Source organism: Adiantum capillus-veneris, chromosome 5 (assembly GCF_014529385.1).
Source record: "Adiantum capillus-veneris isolate H3 chromosome 5, ASM1452938v2, whole genome shotgun sequence".
Lineage (NCBI taxonomy): Eukaryota > Viridiplantae > Streptophyta > Polypodiopsida > Polypodiales > Pteridaceae > Adiantum > Adiantum capillus-veneris.
In genome coordinates, this window is record NC_140935.1 from 19,251,760 (window position 1) to 19,274,798 (window position 23,039).

The window sequence follows — 23,039 nt, forward strand, 5'->3', positions numbered from 1 at the left end:
ACCTGCAGAAACGAGTTGCTCATTTATATCCTTGACACTAGCAAGGAAAGTGTCCATATCATCTTCCTCATGTATAATCTTCGACTCTGGAAAGTGCCGCCTTCAAGCCTTCAGCGGCGACATGGCTTCTCTTACCCTCAAACCCCTTGCTCACATAGGATAACGCCATCGCCTCCAATGGTGCTATGTGGATTCTCTTAGCTTAATTAGATAACAGATATTTCCTTTGCACATGCTAGAGAAACAACCATAAAGGACATGGTCGGCAGAGAGAGAGAGAGAGAGAGAGAGAGAGAGAGAGAGAGAAATATTAGCTCCAGGTGCTCTCTTTTACATGCAAAAGCAACACCTTCATTATAGAACAAAGTTGTGTTCTTGCCAGAGTCAACACACCTCTTCTTGCCTACCTACCAAAATGGATTTCTCTTTCCTCCCCTCTTCCATCCTCCTTGCCACATATGATATCCTCCACAACCTCAAATCCCCATCACTCAAATTCCATAGCTTAGCGTAATGATGTTGATAGGTTTGACAGGAATTCATTTTGCCTTTCATGATGTCAACCGCTTCTTCTTTAAGTGCACTTAGCAACACAACAACCTCGAAATCCCTATCGCATCCATTCCAATAGTCCAACTTCTACCTTCTAGGGACGTTGATAGGAGTAGTAGGAATGTGTCTTGAATTTTCTAGCTTGATAGTCTTGTCGGCACATCCATGTTGCTTGAGCTTGATAACTCCATAACTTTATTTTTTGAGTCCGACATCCAAGGTAGACATTTTTCCTAAGCTCAAAACGAATGCATCTAGCAGTAAAAAGTAACTCCACCAATGTTCAATATGAACATCTTCGAGTATGATGCAATGCCGAAGTGTTTTGTGAACTCATATTGATTGACAACTATTTTTCTCCAATGCTCTATAAAAATATTAAGGCTTCAAGATTTGAATTACATGCAACTTACGATGGTCTCCTTGCTTTAGCCTGCACACTAATTTCAACACATGATTGACACTGCATGCCATGGATATCAAGCTTGAAGATGCATGCCAAGGATACCTAGCTATGGTTATATGCATGTAATAACAATGTAGTATGCCAGATCAAAAACATTCCATGGAGCATGTGTGTGGTATATTGCAACGTAAAAGACAACCATTGGAAATCATTATCAAGATACCTATGACTTACGACCTCACATAGCCCCAGAGAAGGAAGGACTACAAAGCTAAGTATGTGAGGAGGTGAACATCACATCTAGCTATGACCATGGCTTATGATGGCAGGCATGTAGTCGTCCTCAAAGGAAATAGGGGAGACATTGGAGCAAGGGATGTAGTTAATGAAAATAGCAAAAAATCATTATAATTGAAAAAATGAAGGTCGTAACCCATGAGCAAAGGTGATGGCACGAGTACTTGTTGGCCACCATCCTTCCCCGCGCGCGCGCGCGCACGCGCAAACACACACACATAGATACACACTCGCAACTTGCATGAGCCTCTCTCTTGGTTTTCGTTAAATATCAACCTACATCCCTCATGGCAAAGCAAGCCTTTTCTGGTTTCAGTCGAAAGCAACCCGCTTGGGAGCCTTTGACCAAAAGGTCAACACACGATTTGCACGCGTTGAGGTCAAACCTGAGACCTCTGAAGCTGGAGGCGCTGCACATACCATTGCGCTACACGCATGTGCTTGCGAAGGAGTGCATTCTTGCTCGTACTATTCTAAGCATAATGCTATCTCCCCCTCGACTGCGACACACCTCCGCTACCATGCATACAACCAGACCCATATTTAACCATAGCTCTAGCGCTCTCTCTCTCTCTCTCAATCAATCAAACACACACACACACACACACACACACACCATCAAAAAAATGTGTTCATACAAGATTGAATATTCTAGAATATAATTATTTGAATTTTTAGATGCTCGAGGGTAATTTTTCCTGAAAGGTGAAAATCAAGCAATATCCTTGACGGTTTTTGACCTACGTTTTTTTCGAGCCGACATAACCACGAAATGTTTCAGACGTGAAACGCTTCGAGGTGAAACATGGCTTGTGGACATTCGTGGGTTGTGGATGTTCGTAGAAATGAGGTGATGCATCTGCCATAGCAGCATGTGGATAGCCATACAGCAAATTGCCCAGAAATGTCGGGTTGTCGATAGGGGTATCAAAGTCCCTCAAGAAGAACAATGGGCATGATTAGCTTGCGCATGGGCAAGAAGGGATCCTTTGGGGCTGCTCGGCCTGCCAATGGAGGTCACCAAAGCTATACTTCTAAGTTCCAAGTACTATGACGTATATGGTGGGCGTGCATGTACTGTGTGGGGTGGGGGCTGCAATGATAGCGAAACAGCTACAGTGCATCTCTCTCTCTCTCTCTCTCTCTCTCTCTCTCTCACACACACACACACACACACACACACAAATGTTGATTACCCAAGTGTCAAAAAGCGAGCAGTTTTCGCTCATGACTTACATGACACAACATCTTACGATGGGTGCAACATGCTATGGCTGCCCCTCATGACTAAGTGGCACGGGGTCTTAAATGACCCCGAGCGGTGGGATCAACGGCTAAGGGTAAGTGGGGGGAATCTCGAGGACGACGGACGGCTGACAAAAAGTCAACGTGAGCAGGATTGGAACCCAAGCGGGATTTGAACCCAGGCGGGCACGATGAGAGGCACACGTCCTAACCACGTGCACGCGGACGTTTGGTTGTCCAAGAGGGGAAAACATAAACATATAAAGTAAACGAAAATGCTAAAAAGTAAACATGGACACAAAAAGTAAACATGGACAACCGTTTAAAATCGAACGGCACTCCGTGCCTCTGCTTTTGTGCGCATCGTTGCTCGCCGTCGATCCCATGACGGGGTCTTCATTTAAGACCCCGTGTTACTTAGTCTTGAGGATGGCTGCCTACTGGCATACATGATGAGGGATAGCTTCATAGCAACACTCTAGTATCCGACAACAGAGGAGTTGTCCAACAACTCCTCATAGCGATGGCGGTTGCAGCATGCTCGAACTGCAACACAAATTGGCACTTCAACAATGGTCTGGTAGTGATGGCGAGCATGTCATAACCTATAGCGGTGGTTGCAAGAGCGCAGCTTTGCAGCGTGCCTTTGGAAGCATTTAGCAACACATGGCAAGAAAAAGTGACTGCAAGCAAGCGCACACATAACTGAAAGGGAGAGGGATTGTAATGGCGAAGAGTAACAATTAGAAGCAACTCGTGCAAGGAGACATATCGACCAAGACTGAAGCTTGCAATTGACTTGCTCCAGAGGCATCTCTCTCTCTCTCTCTCTCTCTCTCTCTCTCTCTCTCTCTCTCTCTCACGAGGAGGGTACTAAAATGATGAGTAATTACGCCACGAGTAGTAAGGTGAGAGAAACGTTACCTCTTCCAAGAGCCAAGTTTCAAAACAAAACCGATCTTCTACTTTTTAAAAATTCAATCGCTCTCTTTCTCCCCCCAAACTCTGGCTGTCGGAAGGCTCTCTCTCTCTCTCTCTCTCTCTCTTTGTGTGATGCCGAGCTACAGGGATCACTCACCGAAGAAAAGAGGTGATGACACGTGTCCGGAGAAAGGAGCTAGAATCCCTTCCCCCATTATAATAGCATAGATACACACATATTGTGAGTTCTAACCCAAAAAGAAAAAAAAAAGATAGTAGAAAATGAGATATATTAGTTTCTTCTAATGATAACTTAAGAGAAGTAAATGCGAAAGATAGTACCTGTTTTGATTCCCTTTAAAACAAATGAAGCAAAAGCAACAGATTATACCCCAATATTTTGTCATAAATTCCCAAAATTCACTTCAAATTTTTTAAAATACCCTTTGTCTTGAGATAAAATTTCTCCAAAGATGAAAAATTTTGTAGCTTTTCATAAGAAGACCGATGGTCTATCAATGCAAGATGCTAAAACTAGAATTTGTGTTGGTTATGTAAGCTTTGGACATGAATCGCTTCTTATTAGACATATTCAACTATTTTGCGAGGTCAAATTACATGCTAAGCACTCGAAAACGGATCTCAATTGTCAAAAAGCATTAAAATCTTGAACAATCCGACCAAGATAAATACGGGCATTTTTGAAACTCGAGGGGTATTTAGGGAATTTTCACAAATTAGAGGGGTATTTTGGTAGTTTTCCCTAAATAAAATTAGTGAAAACCAAAGGTAAAGATTGTGTTTTACAGAAGAACAATATCTACCTTGGATTGTGCTCTAGTGCAGCTCAACTTGTCGGAAACATAAGGTCTCTCTAGAATCGACACTTAATACTGGCTCTGGGTCTCTCCTTCGATTTCTCCTTCATACGCACACACAGGGTCTTGACACACACTCTCTCTCTCTCTCTCTCTCTCTCTCTCTCTCTCTCACATTTTTTTATATAGTAAAACACACACACACACACACACACACACACACAGGGTCTTGTACTTTTTCTCACCCTTTGGAAATCCTACCTTGCCTGTACTTTTTCTCATGAGCCCTTTGGAAATCCTACCTTGCCTGTTTCAACAATTTCCATGTCTCTTCGTTCAACTATTTGCGGTGATTTTAGCACATTCTGACCTTGAAGTTGAAGCGTTGGGAAATTCAAGCAAAAGACCGAACCATGTTTTTTGCTCCCCTAATGACTGGCTCCAAAATGAAACCAAGGGAAGCTTAACGAACCAGAATGAAGGGGAGAGAGAGAGAGAGAGAGAGAGTTGCAAAGGTGTATTTTTTAAAACACATGAGACTTTTAAATCAAGCTGTCATCATCAACAGACACAGAGAGGGAGCACCTTTACTGACGTCTCCACAAATCAAGTGTAAAGAGAGAGAGAGAGAGAGAGAGAGAGAGAGAGAGAGAGCATCAGATGATGCAAAGCATCCTACGGAATGAAATCAGATGCTTTCTTTCTCGACTGGCCCTCATGCATTGCAGAGCCAAGAGATATCTCCCTCTTTGCACACCCGTGTTGACGCAGGACACGTCTCTCTCTCTCTCTCTTCCTCTTCCTCAAAGCTTTTAGAGCATCTCGTAAGATACCCTTTAATCTTGTGAGAGCCTTTGCACGCACTGTCTGGACTCTGCTCTGCTTGCATCACAGAGAAGACACTACAAGCGTTGTCTTAGTCTTTGATGCTTGTCAAAGATGACATTCCCCAAAGCAAAAGAAGCCCTACAAGCCAGCCAGTGCGTGCAAAGGTAGGCTCCACTGTATCCCCACCTCCATCTCCCTACGCAGCTGTGCTCCTTGCAGAGCGGACAAACATTTCTGCTCCTCCTTGCCGCCAATTCTTTGCCCTGGACTCAATCCCCCGTCTGGCTATGCCTGAGGCGAGCCTGTCTCTCTTTAGCTCGGAAAGAGAGAGAGAGAGAGAGAGAGAGAGAGAGATGAGATCTCTTGTCCACCTCCTATTGCGCACACCTCGCCCCACGGCCCCCACCCCCTGCTGCTCCTTACAACAGCTTGTCCTCTCGAAGCTGCAAACGAGAGAGTCTATGTTTGCAGACAAAAGAGAGAGAGAGGACTATCATGCCTTTCAACCGCCGTCGAGCCGACTTAATGCGCAAAAATCTACCCCTTAGGCTACGTCCCCCTCTCTCTCCACCACGTGGCCTATACACTGAGCACTCTAACTTTTGCTTTTTAAATCGTTTGATTCCTTTAATCAAGCCCAAACTCAAAATTGGGCAGACCTACTGGCTCATCTTTGTTTATTTCGTAAAATCTCAGCAGATTCCCTTGAGAATACAGAGGCTCGCGAGGCTGCCGATGGACTCCGGAAGCGCCGTCAGCCCCACGCACCCATGGAGGTCGAGGCGCGCGAGGCTCGCGAGGCTGCCGATGGACTCCGGAAGCGCCGTCAGCCCCACGCACCCACCGAGGCCGAGGCTGGCGAGGCTCGCGAGGCTGCCGATGGACTCCGGAAGCGCCGTCAGCCCCCAGCACCCACCGAGGTCGAGGTGGGCGAGGCTCGCGAGGCTGCCGATGGACTCCGGAAGCGCCGTCAGCCCCCCGCACCGACAGAGGTCGAGGCGGGCGAGGCGCGCAAGGCTGCCGATGGACTCCGGAAGCACCGTCAGCCCCCCGCAAAGAGTGAGGTCGAGGCGCGCAAGGCTCACGAGGCTGCCGATGGACTCCGGAAGCGCCGTCAGCCCCCCGCAAAGAGCGAGGTCGAGGCGGGCGAGGCTCGCGAGGCTGCCAATGGACTCCGGAAGCGCCGTCAGCCCCCGGCACCCAAGGAGGTCGAGGCGGGCGAGGCTCGCGAGGCTGCCGATGGACTCCGGAAGCGCCGTCAGCCCCCGGCACCCACGGAGGTCGAGGCGGGCGAGGCTCGCGAGGCTGCCGATGGACTCCGGAAGCGCCGTCAGCCCCCCGCACCCACCGAGGTCGAGGCGAGCGAGGCGCACGAGGCTGCCGATGGACTCCGGAAGCGCCGTCAGCCCCCTGCACCCACCGAGGTCGAGGCGGGCGAGGCTCGCGAGGCTGCCGATGGACTCCGGAAGCGCCGTCAGCCCCCTGCACCCACCGAGGTCGAGGCTGGCGAGGCTCGCGAGGCTGCCGATGGACTCTGGTACACTCTCCAGGTGTTCACAATTAGACAGATCCAACTTCTCTAAGTTTTTGCAAGAGACACCGAAACCAGGAAGTTCTTCGTGCATAAATTCGCAATGAGTGAGTATCAATTCCCGCAAATTCTGCAAAGCAACCAATTGCAAACAATATTCAACAATATTCCGCACAAGAAACCTCTTAGCAAATGGGTACGAGAAAGGCATATGCTTTGCTATTTACCTCAAACTTGTGACCACCTTGAGAAAGTCTCGATATCTGACTGTAGCTCAAGTCCAAGACAACAACCTTCCTGAGTGTAAGCTGAGAAGGAAGAAACTTAAGGGGACAGCTGTGCCACTGAAACCATCTGAGCTCCTTGGGAAACAAGCTGAAATCCCCTGTGATGTGGCCATTCCCAGATAGCACTAGAAACCGTAGAAAATCCATGCCAGCAAAAGACTTTACAGCCCATTTATCCTGGCCTTCCTCCAAAGTCAAAAGCTTTAGCCCACGCACCACACTTGTTCCCTACACCACTTAGCAATCTCAGTACTAACATCTCACATGGAAAAACACACAGCTTGACACCAATTTTACCTTTCCACCTTCCAGACCAACACGCACATCATCCTCATTCCACAAATGGCTACGTTCCCAAACATTCTCGTGGCTACGTTCGACCACTATTTCTCGCCCCATATCCCGAAGAAGGTCATGCATAGTAAGGTTTCTGTTTACGTCAATCTTGACCAGGCACTTAAGTCTAAGGGTCTTAAGGTAGATCACTGCTGCATCCGAATATTCACTGCACCATAGTCTCTTAGCCCGATCCTCATGCTCTCCAAGCATGAAGCACGCGATATCAAGGAACATTAACTTCTCTTCCCTGCCCAACCCATCGAAGCTGATTCTCAAAATCTCCGTCACTTTCCTCTGTGCGGGTATGAGTGTGTGCCGATGGCCTTCAAGGGCCTTCACTGTTGCCTTCCAAAAACCCATGTCCTGACCATAAAGGTGCGCACCAAGAGTCTCCAAAGCCAGAGGAAGGCCATCGCATGCATGAACCACCTTCCCTGTCAATGCCTTGAAATCCTCAGAGGGTTCTTCTTGGCGAAGAAAAGCATGCCAGTTGAATAGCAGATGCGAGTCTGACTCGTTGAGCCCCTGTATGCAGAGCCTCTTGTGGGCCTTGACAATTTGTTCATCTCGTGTTGTAATCACAATCTGGCTACCATCCTTGAGGCTATCAAAGGGTAAGAGCGCCTCAAGCTGCTCCTGGTTATCAACATCATCGAGAATTAGCAAGATCTTCAAGTTAGAAAGGCGTTCTCTCAAAATTTGCTTCCCAAGTGGAATACTGGAAACAGGGATTGTCTCTTTGTTCTTTAGCAGGGCACCAAGCATACGCTCTTGCACACTTCGAAGCCCCACATCGGTTCTAGCTTCTGACCTCACGCCCTCTATGAAGCAAGAACAATCAAAATTCCTGTAAATGGCATTGTAAATGGATTTGGCCAAAGTGGTCTTCCCCACTCCTCCCATGCCATAGATACCCAATTTGTGAAACCCCTTCTGCGCCTTGTCGATTTGCATGAGATCCAACGCCAACTGTAGCTTTTCTTTCACTCCCACAGGGTGCTTGGCTATGTCCAAACTAGTTCTATTTAATACATTAAGCACCTCAGAAACAATGAGTTTTACGAGGCGTGCTTCAAACCTGTCAAATCAAACTAGGAGATCAGAACAATACTCGCCCATTGCCTGGGGGGAGAGAGAGAGAGAGAGAGAGAGAGAGAGAGAGAGAGAGGTTCAGAATAGCTTACCCTTGAGCAGTATCTTGAAGTGACTTGCCATGGACATTGGATGCTTCTTTCAGAGCATTCATCCAATTTTGGATTGCCTGCGAGTCGTTTCGCTTGGCAAGTTCAAGAAAAGCTAAAGAGTAGCAGCTCTTGGAAGATGCAGAGTCGATATGGCGAAGGTCACTGGGGCAAACATCGAAGAAGACGGGTAAGAAGAGTTGGCTCCGTCCACTGGAGCGACACTCAAGGATGTTGACAAGCTCCCTCAAGCACCAGGAAGAGGCGGCATAGCCCTTTGAGAATATTGCAATGTGTATTTTGCTGTGGTGAATTGCATGCTCTATGGCATCCCAATTACCTTCCCCAGCATGGATACTCTTGTAGTCGACAAAGCAGTGCAGGATGCCCGCAGCTTCAAAGGATGCAGAGAGGTGGTCCACGAAGCTCTTCTTCACATCGGGGCCCCGGTGATTGAGAAAGACATCGTAGTTTCCCATGGGTGCAACGGCTGGTCTGCAAATTAGGTCAGTAGCTTTTGCCGTTGATATGGTGAGTTCGGCAACCGTGTCCTCGGTTACTTCCTCACCCCTGTTGCCATTACACAAGAGCATGAGGCTCGAGACCAGGAAATTGCAGATCAGATCTGAAAGCGTCCGTGCGCGTGATAGCTCTAGCACATCTGTTGGTGCATGCGTGTGTGTGTGTGTGTGTGTGTGTGTGTGTGTGTGTGTGTGTGTGTGTGAGAGAGAGAGAGAGAGAGAGAGAGAGAGCTCTACCTGAGAGGAGCTGGTCTGCAAATCAGGTTAGTAGCTGCTGTCGTTGATATAGTCGGTTGGGCATCTGTGTCCTCGGTTACTTCCTCACCCCTGTTACAGCTACCTCTACCCCTCCTCAGCTGCCACACCACCGCAATGAGCAGCGGCGCCGCTGCCATGACCAGGGAAATGCAGAGCTTACCGGTCTCAGCCATGAAGCTTGAGACGCACGAAATTGCAGATCGGATCTGAAAGCGTCCGTGCGCGTGATAGCTCTAGCACATCTGTTGGTGCATGCGCGCGTGTGTGTGTGTGTGTGTGTGTGAGTGAGAGAGAGAGAGAGAGAGAGAGAGAGAGAGAGAGTCTTAGTCGTAGTCGTAGTCGTAGTCTGTCATGGTGATCAGCCCTGCACATGCCTGCCAGTTTTTGAATAGGCCTTCCTAGAGAAGGCCAAATCTGTCAACCAGTCTTCGTATTGGAAGGGTGGTTTTGGAAGGGTGGTTTCAAAATAGTCCTTCAATAGGAAGGGCACTATAAAAATTTTATAATGCCCTTCACAAACTAAGACTATTTTATTGTGTAATGTATTATGTAAGTAAGATGGGCATTGGGAACTTGGAAGTTTAAAAAAAAAAGGCAAGGTTAATTTATGAACAATTTGATCTTTAGATCCTTTCCCTTAGGCCCGTGTGTCACACGGGGGCTTGACCATCTCAAAAGGACATTTCGACCAATCAGAATTTGTGCCTCAATTTTAAGTTGTCACACAAGGTGGAAACTCGGGCAACAAACAGACGTGGCTTGCCTCGTCACGGTCGCGATCAATTGCAGATCGTCCGAGGGGTCAAGCCCGCCTACGCGCGTACCTTTCGGAGCTGTCCAATAGTTTTCAAGCACAACCAACATTGCAATTCTTTTATGAAACTCCCGCCATTGCGGTGCTCCACCATTACACCTGCTCGCATTGCGCAATCAATAAGAGACAGCCAACACAACTCACAGGTAAACTCTCATCTACTCTTCTCCTCTCTATAGTCAATTTTCTCTCTCCAAGTAGGAAGTATGCACGAAGTATGCAGTATTCTTTCTTCAAGTAGGAAGTATGTAGGAAGTATGCAGTATGAATTCTTGTGTTCAACATTCAATCCCTGCCATGTTCATCTCTTGATGTTCAACAGAAAATCTGTGTGACGAATTATGGCACTAGGCATTTTCATTCATGTTCATGCCCATATAGCATTCATGAGTGGCAAGAAGACTTGGAGGTGTTGGATTCTTGGGTTGTGGACAACTCCAGTTCTTCTGCTACTGACCAGTGCAAGGATAGGTTCTTGTTTAGTGATCGATCAAGTTTTACCATACAGTAACCATACACACAGCTGGGAAAATGTTTCTCCTCAGAATTTTCTTGGCTTTGGCTGGTGCTTTATTTGTAATGAAGAAAAAATTGATTTTGAAGATTGTATGCTTTATATGCTTGGACATCTTGGTAGGCGGCTGATGTTGATGCATGTCATGCGTTGGTTTTAGTGGATTGTGCAACTTCATTGATTGGAATGCAAGATTCAATATGAGTTTAATGAAAAGAGAAGTTGGTTGTTTTATCTTGATGTCTTGCTGGAGTATTTAGGGTTTGTTTCTTGTAGGTCCTTGCCACTATGGACTCCCAAGCATTCTCCCAGCGTGACAATGAAGCTTATGTGGAGTCTCAGTGCGGACAAGATCAACCGTCATACTTCTTTGGGACACCTACAAGCGCACCCATAGGAGGAATGGTACCTCTTGGAGGATATTAGGCAATGTTGTCTTCACCTGGCTCCCCGATGTACTTCCAACCGCATTTTCCTCATGCTGGTCCAAGGGTGGGATGCCTATCCTCGTCAATGTCTACACAACTAGGCGAACTTCAAGCTACTCTCGGCACTCAGATACCGATTTCACACTGAGCCCCCCATTCTCCTCTCCAAGCTAGCCAAACACAACAAGCTTCGACTCCAACACCTCCCCCTAGAGGTCCACCATCGGTCCCGACAAAGCCACCCAAGCCTCGTAGAGGAAGTAAGACAAAGAAACTTGCTATTGGGGAGGATGGTTCATTGCAAGGAGTGGCACCGAAGCGGGGCAAGAAGGTGCTAAATACAATCGATGATGGCCATTCGAATGAGGTGACGACTGCTAAGGATTCAAAGTCAAAGTGGCAGGACTATTGGGTCGAATACTTGGTTCATATTAGAGCTTCCATGCACGAGGACTTCAACAAGTCATCTAAGCAGGGAGTCAACCTCTGGAGCAAGGTTGCCTTGAAGCTCGCCTCTATGTTCACTGACTTTGACAAGGATAGTGAAGCAGGTAGAAAGAAGTGGGGACGTGTTTACGATGACTACAAGGCAAACAAGGCCCACAACAACATTTCCGGTAATGATAGACGGAGGACTTGTAAATGGTACGACATCATTGATAAGTACATGCATAGCAGGGCTCGTGTGTCTTGCATGATCCATGCATCTGCTTTACCAACAAATCCACTGGTACAGGTGAAGATCCTGATCTCGCAAGCAATGAAGTGGGCTCCTCGTCGACCTCACGCCCAGGCAGACTTTGGAAAGCTCCGGACAACTTTTGGTACACCTAGTTGAGTGTGGTAAGGACTTGGTCAAGGAGCTCGTACTGTCTAGGGAGAAGATGGAAGCAATTGAAACACGTAAGCTGGACATTTTTTGGCATTGCAAAAGAATCTAGCTGACCTTATCGCAGATGGGAAGTAGTGACACAACTTAGGTTTGGTTCTTTGTAGTCATTACGTTCGCTTTGTTCGATATGTCCTGGAATAAATTCAGCTCGCTGTTATTTGCTGAAAACTTTGACCTTTGTCATCAGTACGATAAAATACAGATTCCTCTTTTTTTGTCATGTTTTGGTAAAAAAGAACAACGTATGTTGGTTTATGTTTAGCCGCTATTTTTTTGGCTGAAAATAGTATGCTAATTTTGAGTTTGTCCTCTGGTTTATTTATAATGAGAACTGTGGTGTTTTTCAGCTTGCTATTTTGTGGCTGGAAAAAGTCTGCTTTTTTTTGTAAAGTCATCTAGTTATCTTTCGGGTTATTTTCTATCAGATTCTAGTAAAATATCAACATGCTCAAGTTTTAAAGGAGCACGTTCTGATAGAATTTTGCATGTTCTAATAGAACTCATTTAAAAGCAATCAGCTTCCTTGTTTTAAATTCAGGTTGTTCTTGCGTGCCATGTTACAATTATGTGATTCAATATGCTCTGCCTTTTTCGCAAGCACTGTTCAAATTTCGATTCAGGGCCGGTACGAGCTTCTTCAGTTTTGTTCTTAATCTCGAGTGTTCGTGCTGGTTTATGGCATACCTACAGGCCAACCATGCATAGCAAGGAGAAGAGAGCTTTGGCGGTCTTGTGTGTGTTTCTCATGCTTGAATTGACTGGACAATTGTGAAGCAATGCCTCCGTTGCTCAAGCGTGGCTTCAACTAGCAAAGTCTGCAAGACATGCTCATTCATTTCTAAGCAGAGTATCTGCTCGTCGTCGAGGTCATGAGCAACGAGCATGTTAGGCATATGCACGACTACAGAATTACTTGGAAGGTTTTCTAAATGGATTGTGGTCAAGCGCAATGTTCAGAAGCAGGTTGCAAATTAGCCGGGAGACTTAATTTTGATTACATTTGCCAAATGGTTGCTCCACAAATGAGAAGATAGGACACAAACATGCGTAATGCAGTGCCTCTCGAGCGAAGGGTTGCTCTAGCCATACATTGGCTTGTTAGTGGAGCAAATTTGGAAGTGCTTGCAGACTTGTATAGCATGGCGCGGAGCACAGCAACCTCAGTTGTCCTAGAGTATTGTTCGGCTGTGCAAGAAAGTGTTCTTCGAAGCTTTTACATCCGATGGCCATCGACTGCTAGAATGACACAACTCGCAGAAGGATTCGAAGCTCTTCATGGGATACCTTATGTGAGTGGGGCTGTGGACGGATCTCACATTCCTATTATTGCTCCTAGACAAAATCAGGCAGACTACTTCAATAGAAAAGGTTTTCACTTCGTGCTTTTGCAGATGACAGTGGATGCCAATTGCATGGTATGGGACTATGATGTTGTTTGGGCAGGGTCGATGCATGACTCCAACAATTTCTCGAGAAGCATGCTTGGTAGGCGGTGTGAAAGTGGAGTTTTGGGAAATTACTGCCTTGTAGGGGATTGTGCCTACGCGGCACGGCCGTACATGTTGGTCCCCTTTAAAGGGAGCAAGGATGGCCTACCTGAAGACAAGTATTATTGGAAATTCATCCAATCAAGTACCCGTATGCCTGTGGAGAGAGCTTTTGGGATGCTAAAAGCTCATTTCCGATACTGTGGGTTGGCCAATCAGAATTTGATGTATTTCTGGCTGCTTAATATTTGAGAAACTCTTGTTTGCGTTTTTTTTTAATGATTTAATGTCTGGTAGCCAGCATTTCGCATAGTGTTGGGTGGCCAATCAGAATTTGATGTATTTCTGGCTGCTTAATATTTGAGAAACTCTTGTCTCGTTTTTTTTCTTATTTTGCGAAGTTTAGGTTCGATTGCAGGGTAATTTGGAATCTGCGTTTTTTTTCTTATTTTGTGAAGTTGTTTGATTGCAGGGTAGACACACATTCTGGTATTTATATGCAAACAATGTATGTGAGTTATTTATTTGTATGGTTCTGTTATAGCTGTTCATGTATGTCAGGGTTGCGACAGATGTCTGTCTAGGCGGGTTTAAAGTCGTTGAGTCAATGTGATTGTTTGTTGCAATCATGCAAATTGGTGAGGACTAATGCAGTCGTCACGACAACTATAAACTTCTCCTCTCGAGCTTGGAGACGGTAGTTGGTCATCGAGTGAGTGTGTTGCTATGTCTGGGTCGTGTTTTATTGATGATGTTGGTACTCATGTCTCTTTATGTTGATAATAGATCTAAATCCTTTGAGTTTTAATCGCGCAGTGATGTTGAGTCAGATTGTTGGGACAAATCTTTTTTTTGAAAATAATTATCTGTTAAGATTTAATTCTTGTCCTGATATTTGTTGTTGCTTAGCTCAAGTGTTGAAGGTTGATGTGAAAGAGTACACCAAAAGGCATGTTCCGTTAGTGTTTGAAGAGGATGCATATGCTGATGATGATCACGAAATTGACAAATATGATTTGGAGCTGCAATGACAACTTACGTTGAAGCTTTATATCCATGGTTAGTTTTATGTCACGTATCCTTGACATGGCGAGCTTTATTGATGGTATAAGTATTTTTCGATAATCAAGCCATTATGTGTGTCTCTTTCTTCAGCTTTGCTCTCTGACTTTCTCTTTGTTTTAGAGCTGGTGAGCGGCTTCTCCTTCGCGCTATATCTCTCTTTGTGTTTAGCTGCCACGTCTTCTTCTTCTTCTCTCTCTCTCTCTCTCTCTCTCTCTCTCTCTCTCTCTCTCTCTCTCTCTCTCTCTCTCTCTCTCTCTCTCTCTCTCTCTCTCTCTCTCTCTCTCTCTCCTCTTCAAGATTAGCAGGTAGATAATTGTTTATGTGCAAAGCATGAACTCATTTGTTGCTTTGTAACGCTCTTCAACTGAGTGATATATGGTTGGTGCCATGAATTTCCCATAGGTTGTCCGCCCACGTGTGACGCTTTTTCTCACTGATCAACTCGTTGAGGTGTTTGGGCTGTCGCCCGCTGAAAAGCAAGACCCTTTGTCCAGGCGCCTGTGTGTGACACGGACCTTATTACCTATTCTTTTGAGTTTGGAGTTTTAAAGTTTAGCTTTTAACTCAGGCTGAGTTCACACTAAAGCGGCGGCAATCACACTCCAAACGGTGCATTTCTAGCCGGAAGAGTAAATGCATGCACTCTTCCACCGCCCATTGGTTCAGACAGGAGTGGAAGACCACGGTTAGATAGTTTTCATCCGCTGCCCATTGTGAACACTCGAGGCCGACGAAAATCAACACTAAAGTGTCTTTTTTCAAAAGGTTTGAGGTTATTAAAAAATAAATAAAATAATTTGGACCTCCAGCAAGGATTTTCTGCGGACGTGGAGGGTGGAAGCGTTTTGTCCCCAGGGGGGGTAAGGAAGAAAATGTCGCAATCACTTCCACGAGCTGGCAAGGTTTTCTCTCTACTACCTCCGCGCTATGTGAACGGGTATGCCTACCTGGCGCAGTGTGATTGGCTACACGCATGCGTCATTTCCCTTCTGCCGCCTACTGTGAACCTAGCCTCACTTGGGTTTTTTTAGCGTGCGCAATTGCCTGCAACATGTTGCTCTAAGAAGTAAGAGGCTTCGTGCGTAGGAAAGCTCAGAGGAGCTCTGAGAGAGTGAGTGTGTGTGCGTTAGCCTCTGTTAGCTTCCTCAAGCGGCCTCCTTTGTCATAGCCACACTCAAAGAACTCAGAAAATCAAAAGTTTGAAAGCAAGTCATGCCAAGAGGTCTCAGTTTTTGTCCTACATAGATGACTCAGAACTTTAGAAGCGAGTCGTTACTTTGGAGTTCAAACCAGGTACACACGATTTGCATTATGGTTTCAACATTTGGGCTCAGCCTTTTTATTAACTCTCAGGTTCATTATTGTTTTGGGAAATGGGCATTGACTCTTATTGTATGGACAAAAATACCTGCAGATGATTGTTGCAGACCACTAAGTCATTCCTTGATGACTAAAATGGAGACACACCTAGCGAAGGAAATTGTTGGTTGAGGCTCGCACTCCAATCACTCGATCGGCTCCCTTTGAGCTACCAACACCTACTGCATGCATTCGAAGTATTAGATCTCAACTTTATATTTTACAGAGGTATATATTGAGTTTTGTTCCTCTTTGTTGCATGTCTTCTAAGTTGCATAAGAAAGATCATAAGTTTAATATGTGTTGAAATAAGATTACTTTGTTCCTCTTCTAAGTTGCATAAGAAAGATCATAAGGTTAGTACGCATTGAAAGAAGAGTATATATGCATGAGCATTCAAGTTGCATGAGGTTATTACATATTAAAAGAAGAGTATGGGCTTTGTGCTAATACATAAAATGACATCACGATCACATGATGGAAGAGATTTTTGGAGATGAACCCACAATACGTCAGGATGATGGGAATAAAGCGGATGATGGGGATGAAGCCCAAGAAGTTGAAGTAGCAACAAGCTTGGAACCAACTTCAAAAACTAAGAATCAAAGGAGATGGAGGCCAGCATGGAAATACGAACATAAATGGGCTTATCCAGTGGTGATTGAGAAAAAGTTGCGAGTTAAATGCGAGTGGTGTATTTATGCAAATTTCAAAAACCGGTTTGCCACCAAAGGGTCTTCTACGATTCAACTTCCTTCTTTGCATGAACACAATAAGTCTAGCGATCACAAAATGGCAGCCTTGAAATGGGCAGCTAAGGATAACAAAGGTTGCATTCCTCTTACAGAGTATGTAGCCATTTTTGAGGACAAAGAGAAAGTGAGGGTAATTACGATCATGTGGCAAGTGTATTTTGTAGTGCAATGTGCTGGGCCTATGGAGCTCTTTGAGAAAATTTGTGTTCATCAAATTGAGCAAGGGCTACTATGCCTACGCATGCAGATTACAGGACTTATTTGAAAAGGAAGCCTGGTATGGAATTTGTCCAAGCCATCAAAGATGTCTTATGGAACGCTTTATGCAATGAGATCCAAGCAAGTCCTTGGTTTTCTTTGATGGTTGATGACAGTACTTATCGAGGAAAAGAGGGACACTTAATTATTTATGTGAACTATCTCAAAGATGCAGGGAAGGGTGATAATCATGTAGTCTTTGTGAGGCTTTTAAAAATGGAGGATGGTGGAGCAGATGCAAAATATGATGCTATCATTAATTTGCTAAAAGAGATGGGTTTATGCCTTCAAAAGCTTGTGGCACTTGCTGCAGATGGATGCTCAGTTATGATGGGTTGTAGAGCTGGGCTTGTTGCCAAAATGAAAGCAGATGTTCCACATCTTCTCTCAAATCATTGTCTTGCACATAGGGAAAATCTCGCAACAAGTCAAGCTGTTGCTTCCTTTCCCGAATTTGTATACTTGGATAAATTGTGCAAAAGTATTTATGCTTGGATTCATGCATCAGGAAAACGAATGGGTGATTTGAAGTTTATTGAGGGAGCATTAGATTTGCCAGAGCTGGCTATTGTCATGGATGCTTGAGAGTCAGTCGCTGCCTCAATAAACTTCAAATCCGGAAGAATATAGAAGTTTTTAGAAAGCTCTAGAAAGTTGAAGAAGGATCCAGAAGGCTCTAGAAGAATCTAGAAGGATCTAGAAGGATCAAGAAGTTTCTAGAAGCTTGGAGAAGATTCCATAAGAATCTAGAAGTTTTTGGAAAGCTCTAGAAAGTTGAAGAAGGATCCAAAAGGTTCTAGAAGAACTAGAAGGACCTAGAAAGTCCTGACCTCCTCAAGAAGAACCTAGAAAGTCCTAACCTCCTCAAGTAACCTCCTCAAGCACTAGTATAAATAGGGGTCTTGGGCCACAAGCCCCTCAGTCTTTCCAACACCAGTTGTGAGGCTCCTATGAGGAAATCCCTCTTCTAGTTCTTGTCTTATGTTCAAGTCTTGTCCTTGCAATCAAGCTTTGTCTTGTACTCAAGTCATGTAATCCAAGTCTTGTATCTAGCTCTCTTAATATAGCATTAAGTCTTATACTCAATATTAAGCTTATCATCCTCAAGTCCAACTTCTTGTACATTGTGAGCACCTCCTCTTGATCTCTTCTAGCTCTATACACGCTCATAACAGTTTGGCAAGACCACCATCTCTTAATCTTCTCAAGCCATCATGGAGACGATGATGGAAGGTCTCATCAACGCATTGCAAAGCATTCAAGCTCAGTTACAAGAACTTCGCGAGAGTAACGCTCAACTTCAAGCAGGGCAACCCTAATCTTGGGACCGGCGTTACAAGATCTTCAACGTCAAATTCAAGAGCTTCAAGAGACAAGCACACATCAAACACAAGCTGCAACATCCAGCTATTCTCAACAACATAAGAAGGAGCCGAAGGTCAGCATGCCTGAAAAATTTGATGGGACTAGATCAAAGTTTAGAGGTTTTCTCCAACAAGTGCGTCTCTTCATTCAAATGCAACGAGAGCGTTATCTAGATGATGGCTCTCAAGTAGGCCTTATTGGGACCCTCCTCTTAGGTACGGATCTCTCTTGGTTTTCTCTCTTACTTGAAAAAGAATCTCCTCTCCTTCATGACTTTGAAGCTTTTGTGCGGGAGTTCTCAGCTGCAACCTTTGGGGATATTGATAGAGCAAGGGTTGCTGAAACCAAACTTAGAAATCTCCGCCAAGGATCAAGACCTGCATCCATCTATGCATCCGGATTTCAACAACTCACTTGTGATCTGACTTGGCATGATGAATATTTCATTAGCCAATTTCGGTGGGGATTAAAGGATGACGTAAAAGATCTTTTATTGACTATGCCAAAGGTTCACACACTAAGCGAGTTCATCCCTCAAGAAATAGAATGTGATAATCGACTATTTGAGAGGAGACGAGAGAGGCATCTTGGGGAAACATTGCGATCCCAAACAGAAGTGACACATAATGGCTACACACCTCAACAAGGCCATGAATCAAGCATTGAGCCCATGAAAATTGATTCAGCACGGTTTCAACCTCTCTCAGCCCAGGAGAAGCAAATGCGACACATTAATGGCTTATGTATGTATTGCAGAGAGCAGGGGCACAAAGTTCGACAGTGTCCAAGGAAGAGAAGGATGAACGTCCATGGTGCAATGGCCTCAACGTGTTCGGAAAACATGGACGTCCAACCCCAATAGAGACCGACCGGTTGGACAAAAGACAAGCAAAAATTGTCTCTATCTTCCCACTGATTCCACTTCAAGTTTTATGCTACCAGTCAAGATCCATATGCCGGGTAGGCACATGGATTGTGAAGCATTACTAGATTCAGATGCAATAGCGTGCTTCATGGACAAAGAATTTGCAAAAGAACAAGGCATACCACTTGTGGAGAAGTCTAATTCAGCAACTATAGAAGTCATTGATGGTCGTCCCCTCGCTTCAGGGGATGTCAGGTATGAAACTTGCCCCATAGAAGTAACATTGCAGGAGCATGTTTCAAGAATAGCTTTCAATATTATACAAAGCCCAAGCAGTCCAATTGTTATTGGGCTACCGTGGCTTGAATTACATAATCCTGACGTCGATCGGAGGGCTCGGAGAATTGAATCACAAAAAGTCCAAAAGAAGAAGGGAAGGCATAATAGGCCTATATATCTTGGAGCCAAGGTCTTCATGCGTGCAACCAAAAAGTATCCAACTTTCCTAATATTTGCAACACCAACCGACACGTCGACAAAAAAAGTCATGGAGGCATTGCCACGTCAATATCAAGATTAAAATGATTTTTTGGAGAAGAAGAATGCAGACCTCTTACCGGAGCATCGACCCTATGATTGTGCTATAGAGCTTTAGGAGGGAACCCAACCCCCTTTTGGCCCAATATACAAGCTATCTCAAGATGAATTGGTAGAATTACGGTAAAATATTGATGAGAATCTTGCTAAGGGGTTCATACGGCATTCAAAGTCCCCAACAGGAGCTCCAATACTCTTTGTAAAAAAGAAGGACGGAACTCTCCGAATGTGCGTGGATTATAGGGGCCTAAACAAGATCACCATCAAGAATCACTTCCCCTTCCCTTGATCCCAGAGCTTCTTGAGTGCCTTGGCAAGGCAAGAATGTTTACAAAAATAGATCTTCGTGGTGCTTACAATCTAGTCAAAATCAAAGAAGGTGATGAATGGAAAACAGCCTTTCGGACAAGGTCTCATAAATGCCCCAGCTGTTTTTCAACATTTAATGAATGATATCTTTCGGGAGTATTTGGATTATTTTGTGGTAATATATTTGGATGATATCTTGATATTTTCCATGGATCAAGAAGAGCATGAGCACCATGCATGATTAGTGCTTGAAAAGCTTCGTGCATCAGGGTTATATGCAAAGTTGGAGAAGTGCCCTTTTCATCAATCTAAGGTGGAATTTCTTGGTTATGTAATTTCTGAAAAAGGAATCTCCATGGATCCAAAGAAGGTTCAAACCATCCTTGATTGGGAGACACCCGCCTCGGTAAGAGATGTTCAATGTTTTCTCGGATTTGCAAATTTTAATCGTATCTTTATACAGGGATACTCCAAGGTGGTAACAACACTCACAAGGTTGACATGCCATAATAAGTTTGTCTGGGACTCAGAGGCCGCGAAAGCATTTCAGACTCTCAAGAAAGCTTTCATGACCGCACCCATTCTAATTCACGTAGATCCTACAAGGCCTTTTATCCTAGAAACAGACGCTTCAGATTTTGCCCTTGGCGCTATTCTATCCCAAGTAGGAGAGGATGGTCAGGTACATCCAGTGGCTTTTCATTCCCGCAAGTTCTCAGCTGCAGAAATCAATTATGAAATCCATGACAAAGAGCTCTTAGCAATCATCGACTCCTTTGACACTTGGCGTCACCTACTTGAAGGAGCTCCTCATAAGATCACTGTCTATATAGATCACAAGAATTTGGAATACTTCATGACATCCCGCGTCTTGAATCGTCATCAAGCCAGGTGGAGTGGTATCCTATCAAGGTTTGATTTCCTTATCTCTTATAGACCTGGCCGTCAACAAGCTAAGCCAGATGCCTTATCAAGAAGATCCTACCTTGCACCTAGAGAAGGCAACGCAACATTTGATCAACAAGAGTCAGTGATTTTGAAACCTGAGCAGCTTAAGCTAAATGCCACTATAAGCCAAGCTCCTGAAGATTCTACTTTTCTTTCTAAGGTGAAGACGCAAATTGCCAAAGACCCACTTGCTCAGAATATTAGACAACAACTACAAGGACAAGAGGTTAATGAGGAATTTCAAGAAATTGATGGACTAATTTACTATAAGGGTCTTCTCTATATTTCTCCAGGACCAACATGCTTGGAGGTACTTCAGCAACGGCATGATCTTCCATCACCAGGGCATTTTTGGGGTTAATAAGAAAATTGAGCTTCTCTCCCATGACTTTTGGTGGCCTCAAATGTGGAAGCTTGTCAAGGAGTATGTAGGCACTTGTGACACTTGCAATAGATCAAAGGCCCCTCATCATCGTCCTCATGGGTTACTCCACCCCTTGCCCATTCCAACCAAACCATGGTCATCCATCTCCATGGATTTCATTATAGAGCTACCCTTGTCACAAGGATTTGACTCCATTTTAGTAGTCGTGGATCGGTTTACAAAAATGGCACACTTCATTCCAACCACTAAAACCATCACCAGCAAGGGTACAACCAAGCTCTTTCTACAACATATCTATCATTATCACGGATTACCGAATGACATAGTTTCTGATTGAGGCCCACAATTCATCGCTTGGAAAAGCTTATTCAAGCTACTCGGAGTACAAATCAACGTCTCCTCAGCCAATCACCCACAAAGTGATGGACAAACAAAGAGAGTAAATCAAGTTTTGGAACAGTATCTCTGTTGTACTATCAATTATCACCAGGATAATTGGGTCGAGCTCCTACCGCTAACAGAATTCTCCTATAATAACAATTTTCATGCCTCCACCCGTCACACTCCATTCTTTGCTAATTATGGTCAACATCCCAAATAGGATATCCACAGACACTATCAATTCAACAATCTAGCTGCTATTCATCTTACACAACAATTATCTGCAATTCACAAAGAACTTACGATTCATATCAAAGAAGCTCAATCCAAGTATAGGGAAAGTGCAGATCTCCATCACATGCAGCATCCAAAATACAAAGAAGGGGATAAAGTGTGGCTCCTCCGACGTGATCTGCGTTCGTCTCGTCCCTATCAAAAGCTTGATTATCGAAGGCTTTGCCCATTTAAAATTATCCGTAAAGTCAATTCAGTCACCTATCGACTCCGATTTCCCTCATCCATGACAATCCATCCGGTCTTTCATGTCAGTCCTAGAACCTTGTAACACATCTAAGATCCCAGGAAGATCTCTAAAACCATCTCCTCCGGTTGAGATTCAAGGACATGACGAATACGAGGTCGAGAAAGTCCTAGATTCTTGAGTTTCGCGTGGCAGGTTACAGTACTTGGTGCATTGGAAAGGCTATGATGTTAGTGAACAAACCTGGGAACCAACACACAATCTACAACATGCATCTCTCAAAGTCCAAGAGTTCCATCAACAACATCCATGGAAGCCCAACTCAAGGAACACCACAGCTCCTCATGGAACTCGTCGCTAAAGGAGGGGGTAATGTCATGGATTCTTAAGATTCAGTTGCTGCCTGCATCATCACCTATGTCATCGCCTACATCATCGCTAAAAGAATCTAGAAGGATCTAGAAGATTCTAGAAACATGGAGAAGATTTCGGAAGAATCTAGAAGTTTTTGGAAAGCTTTAGAAAGTTGAAGAAGGATCTAGAAGGTTCTAGAAGGATCCAAAAGGCTCTAGAAGAATCTAGAAGGATCAAGAAGTTTCTAGAACCTTGGAGAAGATTCCATAAATAATCTAAAAGTTTCTAGAAAGCTCTAGAAAGTTGAATAAGGATCCAGAAGGTTCTAGAAGAACTAGAAGGATCAAGAAGGTTCTAACCTCCTCAAGTAACCTAGAAAGTCCTAACCTCCTCAAGTAACCTCCTCAAGCACTAGTATAAATAGGGGTCTTGGGCCACAAGCCCCTCAGTCTTGCCAACACCAATTGTGAGGCTCCTAAGAGGAAATCCCTCTTCTAGTTCTTGTCTTATGTTCAAGTCTTGTTCTTGCAATCAAGCTTTGTCTTGTACTCAAGTCATGTAATCCAAGTCTTGTATCTAGCTCTCTTGATAAAGTATC

The 23,039-nt window shown here is 44.6% G+C and overlaps 2 protein-coding genes across 2 annotated transcripts; one reads left to right on the top strand and one right to left on the bottom strand.

Annotated features, from left to right (window-relative positions):
• Positions 1–266: 266 nt before the first annotated feature.
• Positions 267–9,570, bottom strand: LOC147456963 (disease resistance protein Roq1-like). The gene is made up of 5 exons (XM_086512029.1): positions 9,164–9,570; positions 8,409–8,975; positions 7,183–8,302; positions 6,826–7,113; positions 267–6,728 (listed from the first exon to the last, which is right to left on the bottom strand). Exons 1-5 carry the CDS (start codon positions 9,355–9,357, stop codon positions 5,760–5,762), a joined length of 3,138 nt encoding a protein of 1,045 aa, XP_086368155.1. The 5' UTR covers positions 9,358–9,570; the 3' UTR covers positions 267–5,759.
• Positions 9,571–16,777: 7,207 nt separating this feature from the next.
• LOC147456964 (uncharacterized) lies at positions 16,778–17,341 on the top strand. The gene has a single exon (XM_086513254.1). The coding sequence runs from the start codon at positions 16,778–16,780 to the stop codon at positions 17,339–17,341; it is 564 nt and encodes a 187-aa protein (XP_086369380.1).
• The last annotated feature ends 5,698 nt before the right edge of the window (positions 17,342–23,039 follow it).